Raw genomic sequence first — 25,967 nt, forward strand, 5'->3', positions numbered from 1 at the left:
ACTATTCTGTTGTCAAACACAGCTGTTTGGTAATTATAATCTTGTTCTGTCATGTCATTTCTTATTTATGCTTAATTTTTAAACCTAATTTTCACTGCGACAATCTAAGTACATTTTTAAGAAATTACAATAGAAATATTGCATTAAATTTGTAAAACTGTCAATTAAAAAAACAGAAAATAAGAACAGCATGATAAACATTAGAGAAGTATCTTTTTATTTTAGCTAACTATAAGTTTTTTACATAACATTTAAATTTTCATTAATTTCAATTTAAAATGTGAGTTGACATATTTGAAACTATGCTACTTTAATTAATTTGATAAATCTGATTTTTCATGACTTTACTGAGATATAATTTACATGCCATAAAATCCCCCCTTTATACAAGTCAATGGTTTTTAGTATATTCACAGAATTGTGCAATCACCACCACAGTCTAATGTAGAACATTGTCATCACACCAAAAAGAACCTTCATATAGCAATGTCTCTTTATGCCTCCTTCTCCAAGTCCTTAGGAACTACCAATCTATTTTCTGTCTTCATGGATTTGCTTATTTTGGACATTTTATATAAATGAAACCATACAACGTGGCTTTTTCTACTGGCTTTGTTCACTTGGCATGTTTTCAAGGTTCATTCATAATGTAGCATGTATCAGTACTTAATTCCCTCTTATGACTGAATAATTATCCATTTTATAGATATGCAATATTTGCTTATCCATTCAGCAACTGATGAATATTTAGGCTGTTTCCACTTTTTGTTATTATGAATAATGCTGCCATGAACATTTGTGTACAAATTTTTCTATAGACATATGTTGTCACTTCTCTCGGGCATATACTAAGGAGTGGAATTCTGGGTCATATGGTAATTCTATATTTAGCTACCAAACTGTTTTCTGATGTGGCTGGACTATCTTAACATTCTCACCAGCAGTGTACGAGGCTTCCAATTTCTCCACATCCTTGCCAATACCTGTTATTGTGTCTTTTTGATTCTAGCCACCCTAGTGGGTGTGAAATCACACCTCACTTGGTTTTGACTTGCATTTCTCTAATGACTACTGATGCTCAGCATCTCTTTATGTGCTTATTGCCCATTTGTTTATCTTCTTTAGAAAAACATCTATTCAAATCTTTCACTCATTTTTTAATTGGGTTGTCTTTTTTTTTTTTCTTTCAGAGAGAGTTTCACTCTTGTTGCCCAGGTTGGAGTGCAATGGTGCAATCTTGGCTCACTGCAACCTCTGCCTCCTGGGTTCAAGCAATTCTCCTGCCTCAGCTTTCTGAGTAGCTGGGATTACAGGCTTGCGCCACCATGCTCAGCTAATTTTGTGTTTTTAGTAGAGACGGGGTTTTACCATGTTAGGCAGGCTGGTCTCGAACTCCTGACTTCAGGTGATCTGCCCACCTCAGCCTCCCAAAGTATAGGATTACAGGTGTGAGTCACCATGCCCGGCCACTTGTCTTTTTAACGTTGCATTCTAAGAGTTCTTTATATATTCTACAATAAGACCCTTATCAAATGTATGGTTTGTAAATGATTTCTTCCATTCTGAGAACTGTCTTTTCACCTACTTGATAGTGTCCTTGAAGGCACAAGTTTTCCATTTTAATGCAGTCCAATATTATCTGTTTCTTTTGTTGCTTGTGCTTTTGTTGTCATACCTAAGAAACCATTGCCCAATCCAAGCACAAGGATTTAATCCTGTGTTTTCTTCTAAGAGACTTAGCTCTTACATTTAGGCCTCTGATCCATTTTGAGTTAATTTTTATATATGATGTGAGGTAGGGTCCAACTTTATTCCTTTGAATGTGCATACCCAGTTGTCCTAGCACCTTTTATTTAAAAAGTCTTATTTCTCTACTGAATTGTCTTGGCACCATTGTAAAAAAAAAATCAACTGACCATAATAAACACTAGGGTTTATACCTGGACCCTCAATTCGATTTCACTGATCTATACGTTTATCCTTATGCCCATACATGCCCAATGTCTTGACTGTCGTAGCTTTGTAGTAAATTTTGAAATCAGGAAGTGTTAAATCCTCCAACTTTGTGTTTCTATTTCAAGATTTGACTACTCTGGGTTTCTTGCATTTTCATATGAATTTTAGGACAAACATACCAATTTCTGCAAAAAAAGGCAGCTGGGCTTTTGATAGGGACTGCACTGAATCAGTAGATCAATTTGGGAAGTGTTGACCTCTTAACAATACAGTCGGCCCTCCATATCCACAGATTTCACATCCATGGATTTTTTGATTGACCAACCACAATTGAAAATATTAAAAAATAAATAAAACCAATACAACAAAAATATGAGAAACAATAGAGTAGAACAACTATATAGCACTCACACTGTGTTAGGTAGTATAAATAATCTAAAGATGATTTAAAGTATATGGGAGGAGCCAGGTGTGATGGCTTATGCCTGTAATCCCAGCACTTTGGGAGGCCGGGGCAGGCAGATCACTTGAGGTCAGGAGTTCAAGACTAGACCAGCCTGGCCAATATGGTGAAACCCTGTGTCTGTAAAACTATAAAAATTAGCCAGGTGTGGTGGTAGGTGCCTGTAGTCCCAGCTACTTGGGAGCCTGAGGCAAGAGAATCGTTTGAACTTGGGAGGCAGAGGATGTAGTGAGCTGAGATTGTGCTAATGCACTCCAGCCTAGGTGACAGAATGAGATTCATTAAAAAAAAAAAAAGGAAAAAAGGTATACAGGAAGATGTGTGTCAGTTACATGCAAACACTATACCATTTTATATGAGGGACTTGAGCATCCAAAGATTTTGGGGTCTGTGGTGGTGGTGGAGGAGGGGTTCTGAAACCAGTCTCCCATGGATACTGAAGAGAGACTGTATTAAGTCTTCCAATCCATGAACAAGAAGTCTTTTTATTCATGTAGGTCTTGAATTTACTAAAATGGTGTTTTGTAATTTTCAGTGTCCTTGTCATGAACTTCTTTTATTAATAGAAGTGGTAAGAGCAGACAGCGTTGTCTTGTTCCTGATCTTAGGGGGAAAGCATCCATTCTTTCCCTGCTAAGTAAGATGTTAGCTGTGGGTTTTCATAGATTCAGGTTTTTCATATATGCCCTTTATAGACAGGCAGAGCAAGTTCTTTTCTGTGAAGGATTAGCCTTACCCAAAGAGAGGTCTGAGAGGTAATCTTCATGCCTGATAGGACTGTCTTTGTCTGGGGGCCTTGAGTGGCAATGGAACAATATGACTTAGGGTAGGAGCTGGCCATGGAAGAAAGACCAACAATGTGATTCAGGGTAGGGGTTTGGGTTACACGGTATCAGTAGACCTCGGGGGAAGACTAAGATCAACCACACGGGCAATCAATCATGCTTACATAATGAAGTTCCAATAAAAACTCTGAACACTGAGGCTTGGGTGAGCTTCCCAGGTTGACATACTCCATGCACACTGCCACATATTGATGCCAGTGAAGTAACATGCTCTACATTTGGTACTTCCCTGGACTCTGCCCTACACCTTACTTTCTATGGTTGACCTTAATCTAAATTCTTTCCCTGTAATAAACCATAATTGTGAGTATAATAGTTTTCAGTGAGTTCGCAGAGTCCTTCACTAGAATTATCAAACCTAAGGGTAATTTTCAGCACCTCCTGAACTTGCAGTTTGTGTCAGAAATGGGGGTGGTCTTGTGTGGACTACTGTGGTTTAACTTGGCAGTTGTTTCAACTCTTTGCACCTTATGTTGCTAGTTTGTTGAGTACTTTTATCATGAGAGGATACTAGATTTTGTCAAATGCTTTTTCTGTGTCTCTTGAGATGATCACATAATTTTCCCCTTCATTATATTAATATGGTAGATTACATTAGTTGATTTTGATATGTTGAGCCCACTTAGTCATGGTGTATAATCCTTTTTATATGCTGCTGGATTCAATTTGCTAGTACTTTGTTGAGGACTGTTGCATCTATTTTCATAAGGAATACTAGTCTGTAGTTTTCTTTTCCTGTGATGTTTGATATTATGGTTATACTAGCCTCATAAAATAAGTTGGAAAGTATTCCCTCTTCTTCTATATTTTGGAAGAATTTGTGAAGGATTCATGTTGATTCTTCTTTAAATATTTCACATAATTTACCAGTGAAGCCATCTGGGCCTGGGCTTTCCTTCGTGGAAAGTTTTTTTGATTACTAATTCAACTTCCTTTTTTACATTTCTATTCTGATTCTTCTTGAATTAGTTTCAGTAGTTTGTGTCTTTCTAAGAATTTAACTTCATGTAGGTTACCTAATTTCTTTGCATATAATTATTCACAGTATCCCCCTATAGTCCTTTTTATTTCTTTAAGGTCAATAGTAATGTCCTTTCTTTCACTACAGATTTCAACAATTTGAGTCTTTCCTTTTCTTCTTTATTAGCTAAAGGTTTGTCAATTGTGTTGCATTTTTCAAATAACCAAGTTTTGGATTTGTTCATTTTCTCTATTGCTTTCTATGTAACAACTGACTTTTGCAAACACAAATGAGAATGTACATTCTGAAAATAACATTAAATTTATAGTATTTTTAAAGTTGGTCAAGATAGTTTATCAATCAATGGCTTTTTCAAAAAAAATTTACCAAAAAATATATCATGACTGTCAAAAGGGTCATGTCACTACAGTGATTTGGGGTGAGTTTCAGACTGATTCCACCTTCCTTCTCAACACCTGAAGCCCATGAGAAAACCTAGACAAGGCCTGTGTTCTGTGACACATCTTATCTGTGCATGTCAAATTCAGGCTTCTGACTACAGTATTACCTTAATGGTTGAATATTTTGAGGCTGTTGTTAATTTTTTTTTTTTTTTTTTAAGAGAAAGGTATCATTATGTTGCCCAGGCTGGCCTCAAACTCATGGGCTCAAGTGATCCTCCTGCCTCAGCCTCCTGAGTAGCTAGGACTATAGGCGTGCAACACCATGCCTGGCAAGGCTGTTTTTAAAGAAGACTAATGGGTGCCCCCAGATCCTGGGTATAGAATTTTAGCCCTGTTTTCTTAGGAATAGCCTTTGAGTGTTCTAGCTCCAGTCTCTTAAGAGTGCATGCAAAGGACAATATAAACATTATTTTAAACAACTGTAGAAATATGGCTAAACTGGCAAAGAAAATTAGACATTTTGTTTTAAGAAAGTATAAATATACTCACCATTCATTAACCAAGGCATATCAAAGATCACTATTTTTGCTGAAAGATGAAAAAAAATTCATTGAATGTGAATCAGTACCTCTATAATAATATCACTTATATTGGCCTAGAAAAAACTGGTCATCTAAATGTAAGTAAAAACTGAGCTCACTGTCTGAGGTCTAATTCAGTGAAGTGTATAGTATCATGAATAGTATTCCATGTGGTGCTGGAACTGAACTAGCATGTCACAATGGTGAGGTGCCAGCCCAGGAGGAGGACTTGTGGGAAATCAATAGTGCACTGTCACTGTCCTCTGGTAAACAGCCTATTCTTTTGTCATTCACTGCTTTTGTTGTTTGCAGGGAGGTACAAAAGAAAACAGTTAAGTGGACAAATGGAGTCTTTGGATGTGGCATGTCGTAGTAGTGCTGAGGCCACTGAACTTTAAAATCATTTCCAGTTCTAATTTATGGTTTCAATTACAATTTTCTAGAGATTCTATTGTTAAACCAGTCTCACAGTTGTCCCCTCCCCTTTTAATACATCACTACATTTTCAGAAGCAAAAATTATTTCTACTTTATATCATGAGCTCCAGGAAGCTAATAATTACAAAGTATACAGAAGTATTATTTACACACTGAGTTGAAGATACTAAACAGCCCTATTAACAAATGAGACAACTGTGAGAAAGAAACAGAAACTGCAAAGAAGATTTTTGAGATTCAATTCATTCTTCTATTCCAGAGGAATCAAAATGTAATTTCACTCTTTTCTGAGCAGAGAACCTCCTAGAGTTGTTGCATTAATGTAGGACAAGTAAAGTACATATAAGGAAAAAGGCATCTGTGAAGAGGCACCCTGGTGCTTAATACTGCAGTCTTCATCTGGGATAGGCTTAAAATAATGCGGACTCAAGATTGTAAGATACAATAGTTATTTTTCATGACAGATTTTGAAGAATAATCAATTAAGATTCCACAAAATTCAATGTCTGCAAAGCTCATTATGTAGGTAGAACATATATATATATGTGTATATATGTATATATAATCTCTAGTTAATTAAGAGGAACGGTATTACAATTCATCTTTATATAGATCTATGAACTTTTTAATAATTTTCTCAAAAGAATCTCAGATGTATTTTACAAAGTAATAATAACATTTATACTATTGATAAGTGGCTCTTCACAAACTCCTTTAGATATTTCAATGATCAAGTGGATATTTTTTCATTTTGTCCATAAGCGCAACAAACTAAAACTATGGGGTAGTGATTTCCTACTGACCAATGACTGGCACTGCTCAGGAGGCCTTAAGGAATCAGGGTACATGCCAGATACAGGAAAAATCCATAAGGAACCTAAGATAGTGCAGATTCCCCAAACTGGACATTATTGATCATTCTTTTCACCTAAAAATATTCATGAATACTCTTTCTGAAAAGATGAGAGTATAGAGCTAGGGGTGGCACTGATTCTTGATATCCATTATGCTTTTTTGTCTATTCCTCACTTCTCATTAACAACAGTAAAATCAATATGCCAAATTAAGACAATTTAGGGATTTTATGCTAAAGTCACCTGAATCACAAGTCTCAAAAGACCCAATTTGCTGTTTTCTAGGAGTATGCTCAGGCAGATCTGTAAATTCCATTTTCTGATGTCCCTGTTGCCTCTCTTCTGTCTTTTCACTTTTAAACCATTGGGGTTAAATATACTTGACTGTTTATGTGAGTTGGCATCTTGGCTTCCCTAGGGGGAACCCATCATACAAATTCAACAAGTAAAAAATGGACTATATAAGGTTTAGGAGTTCATTTAGGTAATTAATGGAATAGTCACAATAGAAAACAAACAAACTCCAAATGCCAGATTCAAATGTTGTACCTTCTAGTCAAGTATTTTCTTAATGACAATTTTTAAATAGCAGTTGGTAACAGTATACTTTATATATCAATACTGCTTATCATACAGTGTACTTTATCAGTACTGCTTATCTGTTTCATATAATAAATACTATTTGAAATGAATTTCTAAATTGAAATATTAGTAAAAATGAGATAATTTTGAAATAAATGTATGCTTTTATGTACCTATGTGTGTGAGTGGGTGTGTGTGTTATAGGATGCCATACATATGGTTTAGAACTTAAACTCTTAAAATTAACTGTGAAGGACAATGAATACTTATGAAAAACTGTCCTCTGTATGTGTTAGAATAATGTCTATGAACATATTTAAAATTCCTCATCAGAAAACAAAGTTTCAGGTATGAAAGTCTATGATACTATAAGGCTCCACAATTCTCAGACATTGTCTACAGTTTCAATATGTTATATTTTTATAAAGGAGTAAGTTACTTACAGAGGTATTTAGGGTAATAAACCTTAAAGCAGTTGATGATAAAGCGTACAAAGTCCATGTCCTAAAATAAAGATTAAATCTTTAAGACTGTCCACATTAGATAACTTAAAATTGCACATTTCTAAAGGTGAGAAATTATTAAATACAAATGAGACAATTATTAAATTCTTTAAAAAGTAAGCTCATATGTAAATATCTATATTCTCAAGGATTAAGGTTTTAGGTCATTAAGCTATTTATAATAATCAGCCCTAAAACTGACTTGAAGAAACCAGATGCTTAGTGATGTTTTAAAATTATTCACATTACCTCAAACTAGTTACGTACTTCAGGCTGCTAAGGCAACAGGGCATAAAATGGATCTAAAAGCAATCTCCATAGAGAAATTCTAAAATTCTGTTGAATAACTAAAGAATTATTGAAACAAGCAAACAGTTTATAATCAGACTACTTGGAATGATAATACACATGTATGTAAATTCTCATATATTTGCTTTTTAATCCTAATTTTTACACCTCATAACAGTGTCAATAAAATATATTTTATCAATCTTTTTTTTATCACAATATTTAATCTAATCACACTGGCCTGCTGTATCTACTCCACTTCTGGCTTTTTTCATTTTATTTAGAGACCTATAATTAGTTTATCAGTTTATATTCCAGTGTTGTTCACTGATTCTGATTTCTGGGAGACTACAAACATAGCTATCTGGTTGGTTCTACTGCTTTGAGCACAGCAACAGTAAATTAGGTCATTAAGGTTATTATTTCCATGGGTCATTTTACTCCATGGCCACATACTGATTCACTAATTCTGATTGGTCATCTTATAAAGACTATGGAATGAAAGATATAACCAAGCAAACTGAAATCCATCACAATTACTGGAAAGGTGGGTTGTCCTAGAGATGAAAGTCTATAAATTCATCCCTGGAATGTTAGTTGCAGCATCTTTAATTGCAGTAAGCTAAAAGTAAGCGTCCTTAACTATCTTAAGTATTTGTTATGGGTATATATATAATAATACTTTTGTGTGTGTGTGTGTGTGTGTGTGTATATATATATATATATAAAATAATACCTTTGTGTGTGTGTATATATATATATATAAAATAATACCTTTGTAACTAATCATTATAGCCACTGTGCATGGAGTTTTCATAATTGGTAGTTAAGTAACAGTCAAAGAAAATGGCTGAAAAGAACCAGTTATATAAAAATTTGGTTACCTAGTTTACCTAGTTTATAATTTATGGCCCCCAGAGACTTTGTCTAAATAGTCTTGGTATAACATTCTTGTTTCTATCATTTATTTAATTGAATATCCTTCTTCGTAAAATGGTGAGTTACTGCTAATTCAAGTGGATATGATAAGATGTCACTGGTATGTTCTATTCATGGGGACTACAAGAAATAGCTCCATCAACCCTATTGCTCAGCATTATATAAGGAAGTTTTCGAGGCTGTTATCCATTATCTTGTAAAACGTCCTTTTGAGGACCCATGAAAGACTTTCTAGTTCAAGTATTAGGAATGGATATACTTCTAAGACACTGGTTGTGAAGGATGGTTGCTGAATAATTTTAAATGATTACATTTCTTTCAGCCAGGCAGCTGAAAGCTTAGAGCCAAACTGGTGTCCCAACTCTAGCAAATGATTTTCTTATTTTTTGCCTTGAGATTTTGTAGACATCTTTATAAGCTCACTTAAATTCTTTGTGAATCATGAAAGGGTCATTTATCAAAATAAATTATTCAGCAAGATTCAAGTATTTTAAAACAATAATGACTTAAATTCTTAGCAGTGCAAATACACCTTATTTACAAATTAAAGATGGTGAGATATAAGTAGCTTGAAAAAATAAAACAGTTCAAGTCAATTCTCTTTCCTTATACTTGGCAACAAAAATATTAACATTTATTCTTCATGATTCTGGGTTATAATTAGGAAACCATCATATCCAAAGGATAAAAGAATCATGATTTATTTTTATGGCATATTTATTTATCTAGGCAAATTGATTTTGATTTTGGATATAAAATAATTTACTCTCTCTAATTTAAAACCCATTGACAAGGAAACTAGGTTGGAAAACTCCAGGGCATCGGATCCTTGAAACATAAAAAGAGAAATAGAAACATGAAAAAAAGTCTGTGGTCCTGCCACTGCAAAAAAACTCTTGTTAGCAGTTCTCTCTAGCCTATTTTGTGTTTGTTATAATGTCTACAGTTTCCTTTGTTGTGCTATGTATCACCATGGTATAGTATACACGCATATTACAGTATGTGTAATCAAACAGCTTTTTTCATCTCAGAAAAAAGTGTGCCCTCCAATATTACTACAAATTCCTTATAAACAACATTTTACATAGCTATATATACTCCATCAATTAGATATACCATAATCTGCCATTTCATCATGTTGAACATTTACATTTCTTTTCTAATTTTTCATTACTTTAAATGACACTGAGAAAATATTTTGATATATGATGCTTTTTCTGTATTCGGGATTATTTCTTTAGAATAGATTTCCAGAAGTTGGTTACCAGGCAAAGAGTATAAATACAAACACTTTAAGGTTCTTAACATACTTTGCCAAATGGAATTCCGAAAAGATTTCAACACTGCCCTGAGCACGTTTGCGAATACGACATTACTGCTATCAGAATCAGCCACAGATTAAATATAAGAGACTGTAGTTAGAATAAATGTGCCAAGTAATCTCAATTGCTGCTGAAGGGTTTGTAGGTATCACTAAGGTCACAAGGACCCAAATTAAAGACAGGTAGGTTTTACTTATTTTTCAAGCTTGGCAAAAAAATCACCTGAGGAAAACTGGTTTCCAAAGCTAACCAAATCAAACAGATAGAAAACAAATCCAAACAAGCAAACAAAAACACTCAATAAAATCACGAAGTGTTATATGTGCAAAACTCATGTGAACATCTTGCAACTGTAAAACATGGTATGAATATAACAAATTCGAGATGGTATATTACCTTACTTGATATTTCCTGAATATACTACTCTGTGGCACACACCGGGGCAGATGCTATAGGATATTAGCTTTGATATCAAAGTTCACAGTTATCACATCGATTCATACCTTGCCAGCCTTGACATGCTACCTCCCCATCCTGTGTGTCAGACAAGGAACATTTCTAGGAAATCAACACTTTCAACGCCAAATACAGAAACAAATTTAATTCTTTGCAAACCCTATTCCATGTTTGACTACACTCACGCTGCAAGGCGAAAAAATAAATCCCTAATATAAGTTAGTTACCTCAATTTTACAGCAATATGTGGTTGGCAGCAAGGACAGGAGAAAGAGAGGAAGTCATGATAAACACTGATTTGGAATGAATGAAAAATGCTTACAATGCTATTTATTCCAGTTTCTGACAGGTCAAACATCACTGTTACAGGTTTCCCATTTTCCCTCTTAGCATAACGCTCCAACCAGAATGCTATGAGCTTCTTTTTGTCCGATATGGTTTTCTGGTCTTTTATATGATACTTCACCCTGATCCAGACTTTAAGCAGAAGATAAAAATAAGAACAAGACTTATGGCATTATATTATTATTATACATATATATTGTCTTTCCCTTGACATTTTTCATTTACAATTCATTTTGTATCTTAGACCAAAAACATCTCTTTCTTATTTTCAGTGAGAAACAGTTGGCACTTGGGAGCCTTAAATGAAAGAGTAGCAAAGAGACAGACTGTTTCTGTCCCTTAGGAAATAAACAAATTTCACTTGTAAGAGGGAAAAGAAAACAGATGGACAAACACTATTTGATAATAATCTAAATGTGCTCTGCATTGTGCTTAACAAAAAAGAAAATCACTGCTTTCGTCGAGCACTGGAAACAATGTTCCATCCAGAGGAAAGATACTGACACAGGGCGATGGAGGCATGAGCCAGTGCCGCGCATGTGTGTGGAGCATGGTAAACTGTTCAGGTGGTGGTAGCTAAGACGAAGTGTGATGAGTGGTGAGAGGAGAAGCAAAATAGGAAAGAACTGGACTTGAAGGACTCTGAATGAAACTCTAGGGCATTTTGATTTTCCTATTTTAGAACACCTTTCAGGCAATAGCACAGAGGGTAGAGTGGAGGAGGCAGAGAAGGAAACCCACCAGGTTATGACCTGGGAAGGGACTGGGGCAAAGGGGTAGTAGCTAGAAACTGAATTGAGGAAGTAGCTGGTGAGGATGGAAAAGAGGCCAAATTGAAGCTATATTACAGGAAGAGCCAATGAGTGGGCCTGAGGTGGGCAATACAGAAAGTGAGCAAGTGGAGGGGCATGGATGTTCAGTAGTGTGTTGTGCTAAAGGCTGCTGACAGGCAGGTGGGGCCAGTCAGTGGGTAGCTAGGTATGTGCATGTGTCCTGGGGATAGCGTGGGGTCAACACTGTGCTGGGGGAGGTAGCTAAAGCTGCCAAGATGCTCGTGATTGATCACCCAAGGACACTGTATCAGCTGTAAAGTAAAAGATGCAAGAAAGGAATAAAGCCTGGGAAACACCTTTAAGGGACAGGAGGAAGAAGAAAAATGAGAAAAAAACGTTGAAAAGGAAGCGGTGGCAGTAAGAGGAAAATGCAAAAAGAGTATTGCTGAAACGGACAGACAACATGCTATGGAGAAGTGAAGATGAGTGCAGGGCATCTGTTCAGTATGGGGCTCAAACTCGCCTGCCAAGTTGCATCCCGGGTACAAAACCAGGCTGGATTTGGGGCCAGTGGGAGAGAGGTATAACAGGGGAGTCATTGGAACAAAAGAGATGATTGTTACTGTTCCTTTCATTATAATGCACATTTCAGAAAAAGCTAGAGTGAGATTATGGGAGACTTGAAAAGAAAAAGGCCTACTTAGCAACCTTTAGCGACTGTCAAAAAAAATTCTCCATAAAAACACTAAGTTGAGTTTTAATATCACAGTCAGATTAGAAAGAAGATAATGACTCTGAATTAAATAACTTTGTTTATGCTGTAGGATGCAGCACTTGCCTTTATTGCCTACTTTATTATAACGCAAACAGTATGCACAGCTACTAAGTATCTAACACTCTGTAAAAACGGTTCTACCAATCCCTCATTGCAGTAGACTTGAGGAGTGCTACAGATGGAGAAAGTTCTGCTAATTCTTAATTCAGTTGACATAGATATCTCAATCTCAAAATCTTGAAAAGCCAGAACATAAATATACTTACACAATTTGTTACCTTCTTTGTCATAACCGTGGAGATAAATAACACCAATTTCCAATAACCATCTGGGAATGGAGGATTCATTAAGGTCTAAAAAGTGGGAAGCTTTGATCAGTAGTTGTCATTTAGGGGTTTAAAAATAAAACTCATAATGTAAAGATAATGTTATGTAGTAGTTCTGATATGTAAAAATGATATAATGTACGCAAACATTCAAAAAGAAAATCCCTGGCAATATAAAGTGGTGTTTCCTACCAAGGAAACAAACGAAATAATGACACAGGTGACCAAAATGGACAAACTCCGTTTCCCCTGAGAGGTCATTATTTATGTGTATACATTTCCACATTTTGATTGTTTCACATAATGACTTGCAAACAAATATCACTATCAGAGTTTCAAGAGAACATTCCAGTAAATATCCACATTGCAGCCTCAGAATTAGTAGAAAAAAATCTCTTTGTTTTCTTTAGTAAAATGGTATTTTTCTATTAGGTTGGTGCAAAAGTAACTGTGGTATTTGCAGTTAAACATAATGGCAAATGCTGCAATTACTTTTGCACCAACCTAATACAAAGTTTGTTATCTAGTAGACTTTAATGCATTTAAAAACCTTTAGCCAGGCATGGTGACTCATAAAATCCCAGCACTTTGGGAGGCCAACATGGGAGTATCATTTGAGGCCAGGAGTTCGAGACCAGCCTGGGCAACACAGTGAGACTCCCTCTCTACAAAGATAAATATATAAAAATTAGGCCGGGTGCGGTGGCTCACGCCTGTAATCCCAGCACTTTGGGAGTCTGAGGCGGGTGGATCACGAGGTCAGGAGATTGACACCATCCTGGCTAACACGGTGAAACCCTGTCTCTGCTAAAAATACAAAAAATTAGCCAGGCTTTGTGGTGGGCGCCTGTAGTCCTAGCTACTTGGGAGGCTGAGGCAGGAGAATGGTGTGAACCTGGGAGGCAGAGCTTGCAGTAAGCCGAGATCGCGCCATGCACTCCAGCCTGGGCAACAGAGCGAGACTCCGTCTCAAAAATAATAATAATAATAATGACAAATAAATTAAAAATAAATAAATAAAAATTAGCCAGGCATGGTGGCATATGCCTGCCGTCCCAGCTACTCAGGAGGCTGAGGTGGGAGGCTTACCTAAGCCCAGGCATTGAAGGCTGCAGTGAGCTATGATCACAACACTGCATTCCAGCCTGGGTGACAGAGCAAGACCCTGTCTCAAAATAAAATAAAAGAAAGAAAGAAAGAAAAGAGAAAATAAGAAATGAAAACAAAAAAAGTGAGAACTTGAACTTCAGCAGGAGGAACAAACAGAGTGCCTCTCCAGTTTTTGGGGAGGCTAAGGATCAACATAGCAAGGCAGCAAATGCCAATGCTTTTGTTTCATTCACCAGCAGTACCTTAAGATCTTTCAAAGATTTATCTTTCCCCACCCCCTTTTACCAGATCTCTGCTATTTTCCACCAGAAAATAGCAATTCTATGTAAGAAAACAAACATTGTTGAATTTAAATATTTATTGGGTACTGAATTCATTTAGAAATATCAGATTTATATTTCTTTGTTTGGTTAATAAATGCTTCACTGTTGAAATTACCTATGGTTGTTAAATTTCCAATCACGTTATTTCTTACTACTCCCCTTTTCAGGGATTCCTTGTGCAAGCATGAAGAGTGAGGAGAGTATCTGCTCTAGATTTATTTGTTGACCATTTTGTGTTAAGTCTTCAGATTCAAGTCACTTCAGAGGTTATAATCCTCAAGGACAGAAAATTCTGCTTTATGCCTAACTGAAATCAGAAGTTATGCCAGTTTCTTCTTATTCAATTTTTTGGAGGAGAGAACTAACAGGTCATCATATACTTGAAGACCATTATAAAACTACAAGACTTGAAACTCCCATTTTTGGAAAAAAATTCAATCTAGTAGCAGACTTAGAAATTAAGAAGCTAAGGCTGCATGTACCCCAAAATATATACATCTACTATGTACCGACAAAAATAAAAACAATATAAAGAGAAGACTGTGATAGGCTTCCCTGGGGATAAGCTTGCATTTTTGGGGTGACTCTTATTCATTTAACAATTCTATATGGTGTACCTATTAACCTATTAGCACAAGGAACTGTGGGGATAGAGAAGGGCATAGGAAATAATTGAGAAAAATGGACAGTATCTCCTTATTTCTAGGCCTAGTAGCAAAGCTACTGTCTTGCTATTGCTTAATGGTACTGAATTAAACACAGATTAGGAAACTCTGCTGTGACTGAAGAATCTGAGTGTGATTCTGCTCTCTGGTGATCTGATTTCCTTATGAACGTTCCTACTAAAAAGACTTATAAGCTGTCCCTTTGAAAGTATTACTGGGTCTTTATAAATAATTATATTTTGGTGTTTATGATGACTGCTAGGAGTATGTGCAAATACATGATTAGATAAATGTAAAACAATGCCATTTATACAGGATATATTACAGTCAAGGTTAAATTGAACAGCTTACCGTTGACAGAAATTTCTTTCCTCCACTGAAAACTCTCATCGAGCATCTTCAGTGTTTCATCTACAATATTATGTCTCCAAGATAAGTAACTTTCAACCCAGTTATCATCTTGTTGTAGCCTTTCAACATCACGTGCATCATATTTATCTGACTTATCTAGGGAAAAAACAGGAATAAACATCCAAGTCAGATTAATTCTGCAGCAAAAAATAACCACTAATAGCAAAGGAGAAGAAAGACTTCAAAGACAAAGTTAAGCTATTTGAGGATAGACTCAGGGATGTAGTTCAGATAAAAGTGCCATTTAAAAGATTGATGGTGCTATTGTCTGGGATATGGTTTGTTTGGTTCCCCCAAGTCTCTTGTTGAAATCTGATGCCCAGGGTTGGAGGTGGGGCCTGGTGGGAGGTGTTTGGGTCATGGGGAGGACCCCTCAAGAGTGGCTTGGTGTCATTCTCATGACAACGACTGAATTCTTGCTCTTAGTTCACACTCGAACTGATTGTTGAAAAGAGCCTGGCACCTCCTCCTTTTTCTCTTGCCTTTTCTCTCACCATGTGATGCCTGCTTTCCTTGGTCTTATGTCATGAGTGGAATCTTCCTGAGGTCCTGACCAGAAGCAGATACTGACACCATACTTCTTGCATAGCCTGGAGAACCATGGGCCAAATAAACCTCTTTTCTTTATACATCACTCAGCCTCAGGTATTCCTTTATAGCAACACAAATGGACTAAGACTGATGGAATTTCCAAGTGTGAGGAGAATACAGTTATCTAAAGACTGCAGGTTTAAATAAGCCACTACAGATGTTAAAAATTACACCAGAGTAAAATATTTGGTACAGCCCTCTCTAAAACTATACACCAACATCTGGGAAGATCAATTATGTTATCTGAACTTGAAATTCTTAAGTCAATGAAAAATAAAGAAATTTCATACGTAAAGAAATAACTAAGTTGTACTTTAAAAAGACATTTGTTTGGCAAGTGTCATTAAAAAAAATTTAAGTAGGCTGGGTGTGGTGACTCATGCCTGTAATCCCAGCACTTTGGGAGGCTGAGGCGGGCAGATCACCTGAGGTCAGGAGTTTGAGACCAGCCTGGGCAACATGGAGGAACCCCCTCTCTACTAAAAATACAAAAATTAGCTGGGCATGGTGGCGCACCCTGTAGTCCCAGCTACCTGGGTGGCTGAGGCAAAAGAATCGCTTGAACCCGGGAGGCGGAGGTTGCAGTGAGCTGAGATTGTGCCACTGCACTCCACCCTGGGTGACTGAGTGAGACTCTGTCTAAAATAAATAAATAAATAAAAAAAATTAAATACAAAAATAAGGACAAAAAAAGAAAACAACAACAACAACAACAAAACAGTAAAAAAAAAAATTAACTAAGTACCTATGGAAAACTGATCATGTATGCCATATTATGGTATTTACTATTTTCAGACTCTGGCCAACATTTTCAATAATTTCTTGGAAAAATTATTTCTAATAACAATAATTTCTCATCATTTGCTCTCACACACACTATATTCCCACTAATTTGCATAGCAGACATTCCTCCTTCCTTGCCCTGCTCTATTATTCTGTAACTGAACTTCCCTTGTCTCTGCACATCCAAATGCTACCATTCTGCAAGTCTCCTTTCAAATGCTCCCCTTTTCATAAAATTTTCCCTGAGTCTAGAAGTATTAGGTTGGTGCAAAAGCAATTACTTTTATGGGACTTGAACTAAGCTTTTCTTAAGGTGCTTACCACTTTTACCTTGAAATAAGAGTTACTGGCATGGAAGACATATCTCCCAAATAGACAGTAGAGACAGACAGTCTATACATCTAAGCATCCTCCAAAGCAGATTACAGTAGTGCCAATGAAAAGGCCTTCCATAAACATGTTGATGGAATCGATTCCTTTTCATTTTTTTCTCAGTTAGTCATACCCTCCTAAGGTTCATACAAAAAAAACAAAACAAAGCAAAACAACTTCAGGAAATTCCCTGGCTCCTTCATTTCCTTTTCTTCTGCATCTAGTTAGTTGCCAGGTTTTATGGATTCTATCTCTTCTTGATTTGCACTGCCTTACTTCAGGCCCTCAGAGATAATAGCTGAAAGGCCAGGAAAACATAAAATGCATTCACAGAATTGTCTTCCCTGAGTCTCAATTTCCTTATCTTTAAGCTGTTTTACATACTCACAATGCTGTATGAGGATCGGATGAAAAAGTATATATATATGAAAGTATTTGGAAATTTAAGGCATTATAAAATATAAGATGAGGCCATAAATCACGCATTTGTAAGAGTGTTGTCTTGGATATGGCTTTTAACATCTGGGTTGTATTTTTCTAATCTATAAAATGAGTTGTTCTGTGGTAGGTAATCTTAGAGATTGTTGTTTAGCTCTGCTATTTGAAAATTCATCAGTATTCAACGGACATTTAAAAAAGTTTTTTTCAAATAAAAAGGGTCGCCTGTGAAACAGGTGACTAATTCAGTTGGCAACTCAAACATATTTAGCATGTAGAAGTGTTTTATGCATAGTTCCCCATTTTGTCACACAGAACATTGAAAGGACATGTACTCAAGGGTCAAGACTTAATACAATTTACTGTTTTATCAGGGACTTTCTAAAATAAAATTGGCTTTTTTTTTTTTTTAAACTAAGAATGCTGACAATGAGGACTACAATGACTACCTGCCTTGATTTGGGCGAAGCAACCAGTACTGATTACACGCCATTGCTTCTGTGTAATCAGTGCAAATGTAAAGAAAGTGAAAAAGGCAAATGATATCTTAGCATTATTATGAAAACAGTTTTGACCTCATAGCTTTCTGAAAGTCTTGGCCATCCCCGAGGGTCCCCAGATATATTCTAAAAACCAATTACTTACAACAATATATGGCAAGTGGTAAAAAGTCAGCAAATATTAGCCATATTAAGAAGAATAAAACACTATTGTTGTTGTTGTCATTTTTCCCACCACTGCTAGTACCATCACTAGGCATACCATAAACAAATGAATGCCCATTACTAAGAAATTTAAAGTCCATGGCTCTTTGATAGCTTTCAGCAATGTTGATCTTTGAAATTAGAAATCCCCATTTATATTAAAATGATTTTTATTAATGTTCTTACATATAACATGCTAGTTGTTGACCATTTACTCCTAGACAAATAGAAATGAAATCAGAGTGGGGGAAAGAAAAGAGAAGATAAAGATTTGAGAGCTAGGCACATGGGGGTTGGGGGAGAGAGGCAGGAGAAAAGTAGAGGCAGAAGAGGACAGAGGACAACAGGACAGAGGAGAGGGGTGAGGGGGAAGAGAGGGGGAGAGACAGATAGAATGAGACACAGAGAAGAGAAAGGTGAGGGAGGTAAAGATCGAAGAGGCAGAGAAAGAAACATAATAAAATGGGCATTGAAGGTAAGGAAAACATGGCCTGGAAGCACAAGGCCAAGGGTGATAATTAATTGTGCTTATGTCAACAGAATTTGCTGCTTTCACACACAGCCTACAGACAACTGAGCCCTCAAGTGATTGGAAATTTCAGAAAACCAGTCCTTTGGTAAGTTCAGATGTGCTATGGTTTGAAGCAAGTCTCTCCTAAATTCAAGTGTTGCCAATGTGACAGGATTAAGGGTAGGCTCTTTAATAGGTGATTAGGCCATGAGGGTTCCTCCCTCATGAATGTTATTAAGGCCCTCATAAAAGAGGCTTCATGCAGCAGTGTCCTCCTCTTGCCCTTCCACTTGCTGTCACAGGAGGACACAGCAAGAAGGCCCTTACTAGACACTAAATACTGGCACCTTGATCGGAGACTTCCTAGCCTCCAAAACTGAGAAAATACATTTCTGTTCTTTATAAATTACCGTGTTCTGTTCTTTATAAATCACTCAGCCTCAGGTATTCCTTTAAAGCAAGATAAATGGACTAAGACTGAAGAAATTTCAGGTATTTTGTTATAGCATCACAAAATTGACTAAGACAAGATGTTACAGAAAGATGCTAAAGATGTACACTCAAAAAGGTTAAAGATATAAAAACACACATGAGGCCGGGCGCGATGGCTCAAGCCTGTAATCCCAGCACTTTGGGAGGCCGAGACGGGCGGATCACGAGGTCAGGAGATCGAGACCATCCTGGCTAACACAGTGAAACCCCGTCTCTACTAAAAAATACAAAAAAAAAAAAAAAAAAAAAAAAAAAAACCGGGCGAGGTGGCGGGCGCCTGTAGTCCCAGCTAATGTAGTCCCAGCTACTCAGGAGGCTGAGGCAGGAGAATGGCGTAAACCCGGGAGGCGGAGCTTGCAGTGAGCTGAGATCCGGCCACTGCACTCCAGCCTGGGCGACAGAGCGAGACTCCGTCTCAAAACAAACAAACAAACAAAAACAACAACAACAAAAAACACACATGAATGCACATGCACACACACACCTAGGACATTTTTTTGAAAAACTTTATCACAATTAAAGTGTAGAGATGAGGGTGAGAAGGTGTATTAGTCAGGGTTCTCTAGATGGACAGAACTAATAGGATATATATATATATATATTTACTGGGTTAGTCTGTTTTCATAATGGCTGCTGATGAAGACATACCTGAGACTGGGAAGAAGAAGAGGTTTAATGGACTTACAGTTCCACGTGGCTGGGGAGGCCTCACAATCATGGCAGAAGGCAAGGAGGAGCAAGTCATGTCTTATACGGATGGTGGCAAGCAAAGAGATAGGTTGTGCAGGGAAACTCCCATTTTTAAAACTACCAGATCTCGTGAGACTCATTCACTATCATGAGAACAGTGCAGGAAAGACCTGCCCCCATAATTCAATCACCTCCCACCAGGTTTCTCCCATGACACATGGGAATTGTGGGAGTTATAATTCAAGATGATTTGGGTGGGGAGAGAGCCAAAGCATATCAGAAGGTGTGAATAGAATAGAATATGATCAGTTTTATAAAAAGATATATGTGTGTGTGTATATATATATTCTCCCAATACTTGTCCTCATACACGAATGATACCGTGTCTCATAATAATGGTGAAAACCACATCAAAAACAACATTAATTCTAAGTGGTGGATTTTTAAGCCTCATCTCTGTATTTCTTTAAAATAGCTAATTTCAGCCAATCCTTCATGAAGAAACCTTCTTAATGAACTATCAGCACCCTGTGGTTCATTGGCCCTTTCTACTATTTATTTGTTCTAACATGAATTTTGCTCTGTAAATTGTTCTTACATTTATACAAGTGTATTACCACCAAATAAATTGTAAAGTCCATAATTTGGCAGAGAAAGAATTAAAGATACAAGACAATGGTGATATGTCTCTAGGAACACACAGTATTAAATGTTCCAAGGTAAAGATGACCTGTCTCAGCTTTTCACGTCTCTCCATATACATGCATGTGTATGTTCTGTTTCTCTCACACATACGATTTTTTAAATAAAAAAATTAATATTTTTAAAAAATTGTGTTGTAAGATAAAGAAACTATAATTCTTACTTGCAAAATAGCAAACTTTATTATAAACTTTTCTTTTTTTTCTCTTGCATTTGTTGGCTAGTGATGTTACCAACAGGTCAGAAACTGTGTTTTAAGGTTAACAACGTGAGAAAATTTCTGGCCACATTCAGGATGTAGAGTAGAATGATGGACTTGGAAGACCCATGCCACTATGTATAGTGAAGCTAAGCAGGCTCTAGGCTTTCTATTCTTCTCTGTAAAATGAAAATGAGGTCTGTCTACCTACAGTCTTGGAAAGATCAAGAACACTGAAAAACTTAAACACTATACAAATGAATTTCTATCAACATATGATAGAATGCTAACCATGAAAAGAAGACTAAATTCAAATTTACCTATTAGTTAACCAGTAAGGAAAATCTTGGAAGTATATTGTTATTATAAATGTGCCTAAATTTCAGATAAAGGTTGAAAAAACATGAAAGTATTCTGATAATGAAAACTAGAGAACAGTTAATGTTCCAAAGCAGCAAACATATAACTCTAGATCATTATAGTAGTTTAAAACATCTTAGGATTTCTTATTTCTCCATACTCTGAGCACAGATCCACTGAAAGTGCTTCTAGGGCCTTAAAAGAGCATTTGTATTGGATGGACTATTTCTATTAGCTGGACTGTGTAATTGTCAGTAATGGGTGTGATCAAGACAAAAGAACAAAATGTTCCCTCAAGATTATTCTCTGCTAGTTGGCCACAACCTATTCCGAATCTCCACTTTTTTGTGAAACTGGTGAGACTGAGAGACAGGTAATCTTTTATAATGGGATTAAGCCATTGGTCTATAGCAATGATTCTTCAACTTCAGCACATATCAGAATGATTAGGAGGGCTTATTAAAACTGGGATTACTGGGCCCCACCCCTAGACTGTTTAATTCTGGGTGGGATCTGACAATTGGTATTTGTAACCAGTTCCTACATACTGCTGATGCTGCTGGTCAGGGATCACACTTCGAGAACTGTTGTTCTACTGCAGGGGCTGGCAAACTTATTCTGTATAGGCCCAGATGGCAAATATCTAAGACTCTGAGGGCCATATTACATTCTCTGTTGCTGATTTCTTTCTTTCTCTCTCTCTTTCTTCTTTCTTTCTTTCTCTCTCTCTCTCTCGTGTGTGTGTGCGTGTCTGTGTGTAACAACCTTTGAAAGGCTTGGCTCAAGGGTCATACAAAAACAGGACTTTGTTGATCTCTGGTCTATTGCAAAAAGGGGAGGTGCTTTCTGTTTCAGTTCTTATCCTTCAAGAGCTAGATTCCTTAGTACACTTGAACAAGCAAAGCTAAACTTTCAAAACTGTTCCCCAGGTCCTCATTAGTCACCAGTTATCCAGGTTAATTAGATATAATGGACCTTGGTCTATTCCTGTATATTACAGACTCTGCCTCAAGGTCTTGGCAAAAGCACACTATCTATAATCATTCACTTGGCTCATTTTGGTCAAATGGGAGAATGTAAGGCCAATTTCATCAAAACTAATAGAATAATAGTAAGAGTCAGTCATTTTGAGAGGAGCTCCTCAAATAGGGGATGGCCTGAGAGGAGAGGGACTGATGCTGTCTCCTCTACTAAGCTCCACGAGGTCAGGGACTTTGAAAAGTCACACCCTGTTCCCTCCAACTCTGCCCAACACACAGTAAGTACATGCTAAATCTTTGTTACTGAATGATTAGCCATGTACAAGTCTATCCCCTAGTAGATCTTGAGTTCACTGAGGACCCAGAACTTCACTAACAAACTGTTTTTCTTCCTTCTCTTTTGAAAAGTTAAAAAATTATAGAACAGAAAATGATGTTGACAAATACTTATGTAGCTGTAGCCCAAAATTAACAAATATTAAGTTATTGGCTTCAGTTTTTTTTTTAATAAAAGGACTACAATGTCATAGATAAAGCTGAAGTTACCCTTCATCTTCCCATAAAAGCCTTACATTTCTTTGCTAGATTAGGCAGTTTAGAAGTTTTTGTGTTGTTATCATAAGCCTATGATAAGATTGGCAAACTTTATACCTCATATTTTCCTGCCATGTTCATAACTAAGTTATCCTATATAATGTAGAATTATTGAAATAATAGCAGAAATCATTGTCTTTTTCTTGACTTTATGGGAATTATTCTAAAGTTCCCCAATTAAACATGACATTTGCTGTAGGTTTTTAGAAGATACACTTAACTATAAGTACTCTGGAATTTCCATTGTGATGTCCTCTTTAACCCATGGGCTATTTAGCAGAAGAATTACACACATTGCTGAGAAGTTGGTAATCCATGGGTTATTTAGAGGTGTGTTATTCTAGTTTTCTATCATATGACATGTGTTTAAGTACCTGTTATTGTGACTTCTGATGTAGTTGCTTAATCATGTATGAGCATGGTCTGTATGATGTAGCTTCTTTGGAATTTTCTGAGACCCCCTTTATGACTTAGTATGTGGTGAATGTTTGCAAAGACTCTGAAAGTACAAATATATATTCAAAAAGTATATATTCTCTACTAGTTGGGCAGGAGAGTCTATATACTCATATACATACACATATATATCTATAATCAAATTTACTCATTGTAGTGTTAAAATCTTCTAAATCTTAAATATTTCTTGCCTGCTAGTTCTATTTCTGAAAGAGGGTTGTTAAAATCTTCAACAAGTTTGTAGATTTCTTGAGTTCCCTTATGATTCTGGGTGCTTTTGCTTTGAGTATTTTAAGGTTATATGGTTAGGTAGTTTTTTATGTTGTTAGTTCCTAGGTGTTATACACTTTTATGGTTCCTCTTATCACGAATAGTATCCCTTCTTATATGTATTAATGTCTTTCACCCTAACTAACATTTTACCTAATGAAAGTACTGCCGAAACAAGATTACTTTTGGTTAATATTTGTTTTGTATATCTTTTTCCATCTATTTTCAACCTTTCTACATTAATTTATTTTAGGTTAGTCTCTTTTAGACTGCATGCAATGAAGATCTTTAAAAATCCTTCCTCTGTGTTTTCTAGTAACCATGCTGCTTTTTTTCTCCTTTTCTGTTTCTTGCTGGAGAGGACTTTTTCTCTATTCCCCTTTTCACTCCTCCACTGGTGTGGAAGTCAAACACTTTATTTCTGTCTTTCAAGGGTTACCCTTATTTTAAGTATTCACACTGAAATCAACAAAATCTGAAGTTAATACCTCTATTGTCGTTCTGAAAGTTCCTTGTAATACTTTACCTCCATTTCTTCTACTCTTATTATTATTTCTGTTATTTTTTCTTACTATCCACAGTTAGATTTTTTATTTACTAATTTGCCTACCCATTTCTTTGCTTTTCATTACTTCTTGAATCCCTCTGCTTCCTTTGGTGTACTATTTACTTACTAGTGAAGTAGACAGGTAGTTGTCCCCTCCCCCCGCCCCCCAGTAATGGTCAATCTTAGAATGCCTAAAAAGTTTTACCTTCACTTTTGAAAAAAATGTTCTAAGTGAGCAGTTATTTCCCTCAGCGCTTTCAGAAAATTATTTCACTGTTTCTTGGCAATACTGTTACTGATGAGAAATCAAGTATCAGTCTGATTTTTGTTTCTTTGTGGATAATGTGTCTTTTCTCTTTGGGTTGTTAGATTTTCTCTGTCCTTGGTGTTTTTCGGTTTCACTAAAATAAGCCTTGAGATTAATTTCTTTTCCTCTATGATGCTCAGATTTTCTTATGGTTCTTTAATCTGAGGATTTGATATCTTTTATAAATTCTGGGTTACTGTCAATTATTATTTCTTCTAATAGCACTCTTTTTTTCCCTTCTGGAAGTTTGATTAAATGTATATAGGGTTTCTCATGCCTTTTATTTTTCCTTACACATTTTTATCTGTTTTTTTCCTCCAGTGATCTGGGTATAGAGTAAGTACTTGTGGAAAAACTTTAAAATTGTCTATGAATGTCCTATGTCAGTTGTGAATATATAGCAGTATAATGGGTAAAGAAAAGCTTCTGCAAATCGTGGCCCAACTAGTAAGTACTCTAATATCAAAGAAAATTCTACACATATATGTCAAATCTTTATAGTCACTACAAATTCAGCTTAAAGTAGTTTTGATTGAAATGTAGCAAACTTTTGTCCTCCTATTCCTTGCAAAATGGCTGCAGGAAGAAAAAATCCTTTAGGAATTTCTGTGAGCACTACTCAATCTCCTAGAGATCTTATCAAACCAAAATTCTTGTTAGAGGGTAAATTTTCAGTAATGAAAAACATTCATATGATAGAGTACTACTATCAAGAGCACACAGTAGATTTGGTAAACAGACCACTCCTCTCATGCAAGCTTTCCAAATGACAATGACTAAAAACAAACTGATACCTTAGAAATGACAGTATTCTAGTTACAGACTATTTTTTTTTTTTTTTTTTTGAGATGGAGTCTCACTCTGTTGCCCAGGCTGGAGTGCAGTGGCCCGATCTCGGCTCACTGCAACCTCCACCTCCCGGGTTCAAGCAGTTCTCTGCCTCAGCCTCCTGGGTAGCTGGGATTACAGGCACCTGCCACCACGCCCGGCTATTTTTTGTATTTTTAGTAGAGACAGTGTTTCAGCATCTTGGCCAGGCTGGTCTTGAACTCCTGCCCTGGTGATCCACCCGCCTTGGCCTCCCAAAGTGCTGGGATTCCAGGAGTGAACCACTGTGCCCGGCCCCTAGTAACAGACTCTTTAGAGTCGCACATTTCCCTAACCATTCAGAATGAGGATATATGAAGAACAAGTATAAACAACTTAAAGAGATGAGTAAAAAAAGAAGAAAAAAAAGAGTATTCGCTAGGCACTGCAAAAAGTCATTACTGAAAAGAACATTAAAAAATAAATAGGTTTACCAATTCTCTATCCCAACACAAATTTATCACTCAAGTCTCCAATGTGAAGTTACAATCTGATATTCTCTAAAGCAGTCTTGATATTTTTAGATATGTAATAAGGACAAAAATTGATAACTCTCTTTTAAAAATTAAGTTTTTAATTGACAAGAATTATATTTATGGTATATAACATGATATTTATATATTGTGGAATAGCTAAATCAAGCTAACTGAAATGTATTACTTCACATACTTAGCTTTGTACTGAGAACACTTAAAATCTACACTCTGAGCAATTTTCAAGTATACAATACATTGTATTAACTATAGTCTCCATGTTGCACAATGTATCTCTGGAACTTATTCCTC

At 36.3% G+C, this 25,967-nt stretch overlaps 1 protein-coding gene across 2 annotated transcripts in view; it reads right to left on the minus strand.

Annotated features, from left to right (window-relative positions):
- The window catches only part of MOSPD2 (motile sperm domain containing 2), a 49,749-nt gene that overhangs the window by 13,784 nt on the left and 9,998 nt on the right, over nt 1-25,967 (minus strand). For both annotated transcript variants that reach the window (XM_023198968.1, XM_023198969.1), the window contains exons 3-7: nt 15,260-15,415; nt 12,751-12,837; nt 10,914-11,068; nt 7,527-7,587; nt 5,179-5,217 (exon numbers count right to left, since the gene is read on the minus strand). In XM_023198968.1, coding sequence (XP_023054736.1) covers nt 5,179-5,217; nt 7,527-7,587; nt 10,914-11,068; nt 12,751-12,837; nt 15,260-15,415 — 498 coding nt within the window. The remainder of the gene's footprint in view (nt 1-5,178; nt 5,218-7,526; nt 7,588-10,913; nt 11,069-12,750; nt 12,838-15,259; nt 15,416-25,967) is intronic.

This window comes from Piliocolobus tephrosceles, chromosome Y (genome assembly GCF_002776525.5).
Source record: "Piliocolobus tephrosceles isolate RC106 chromosome Y, ASM277652v3, whole genome shotgun sequence".
In the NCBI taxonomy this organism is placed as follows: Eukaryota; Metazoa; Chordata; class Mammalia; order Primates; family Cercopithecidae; genus Piliocolobus; species Piliocolobus tephrosceles.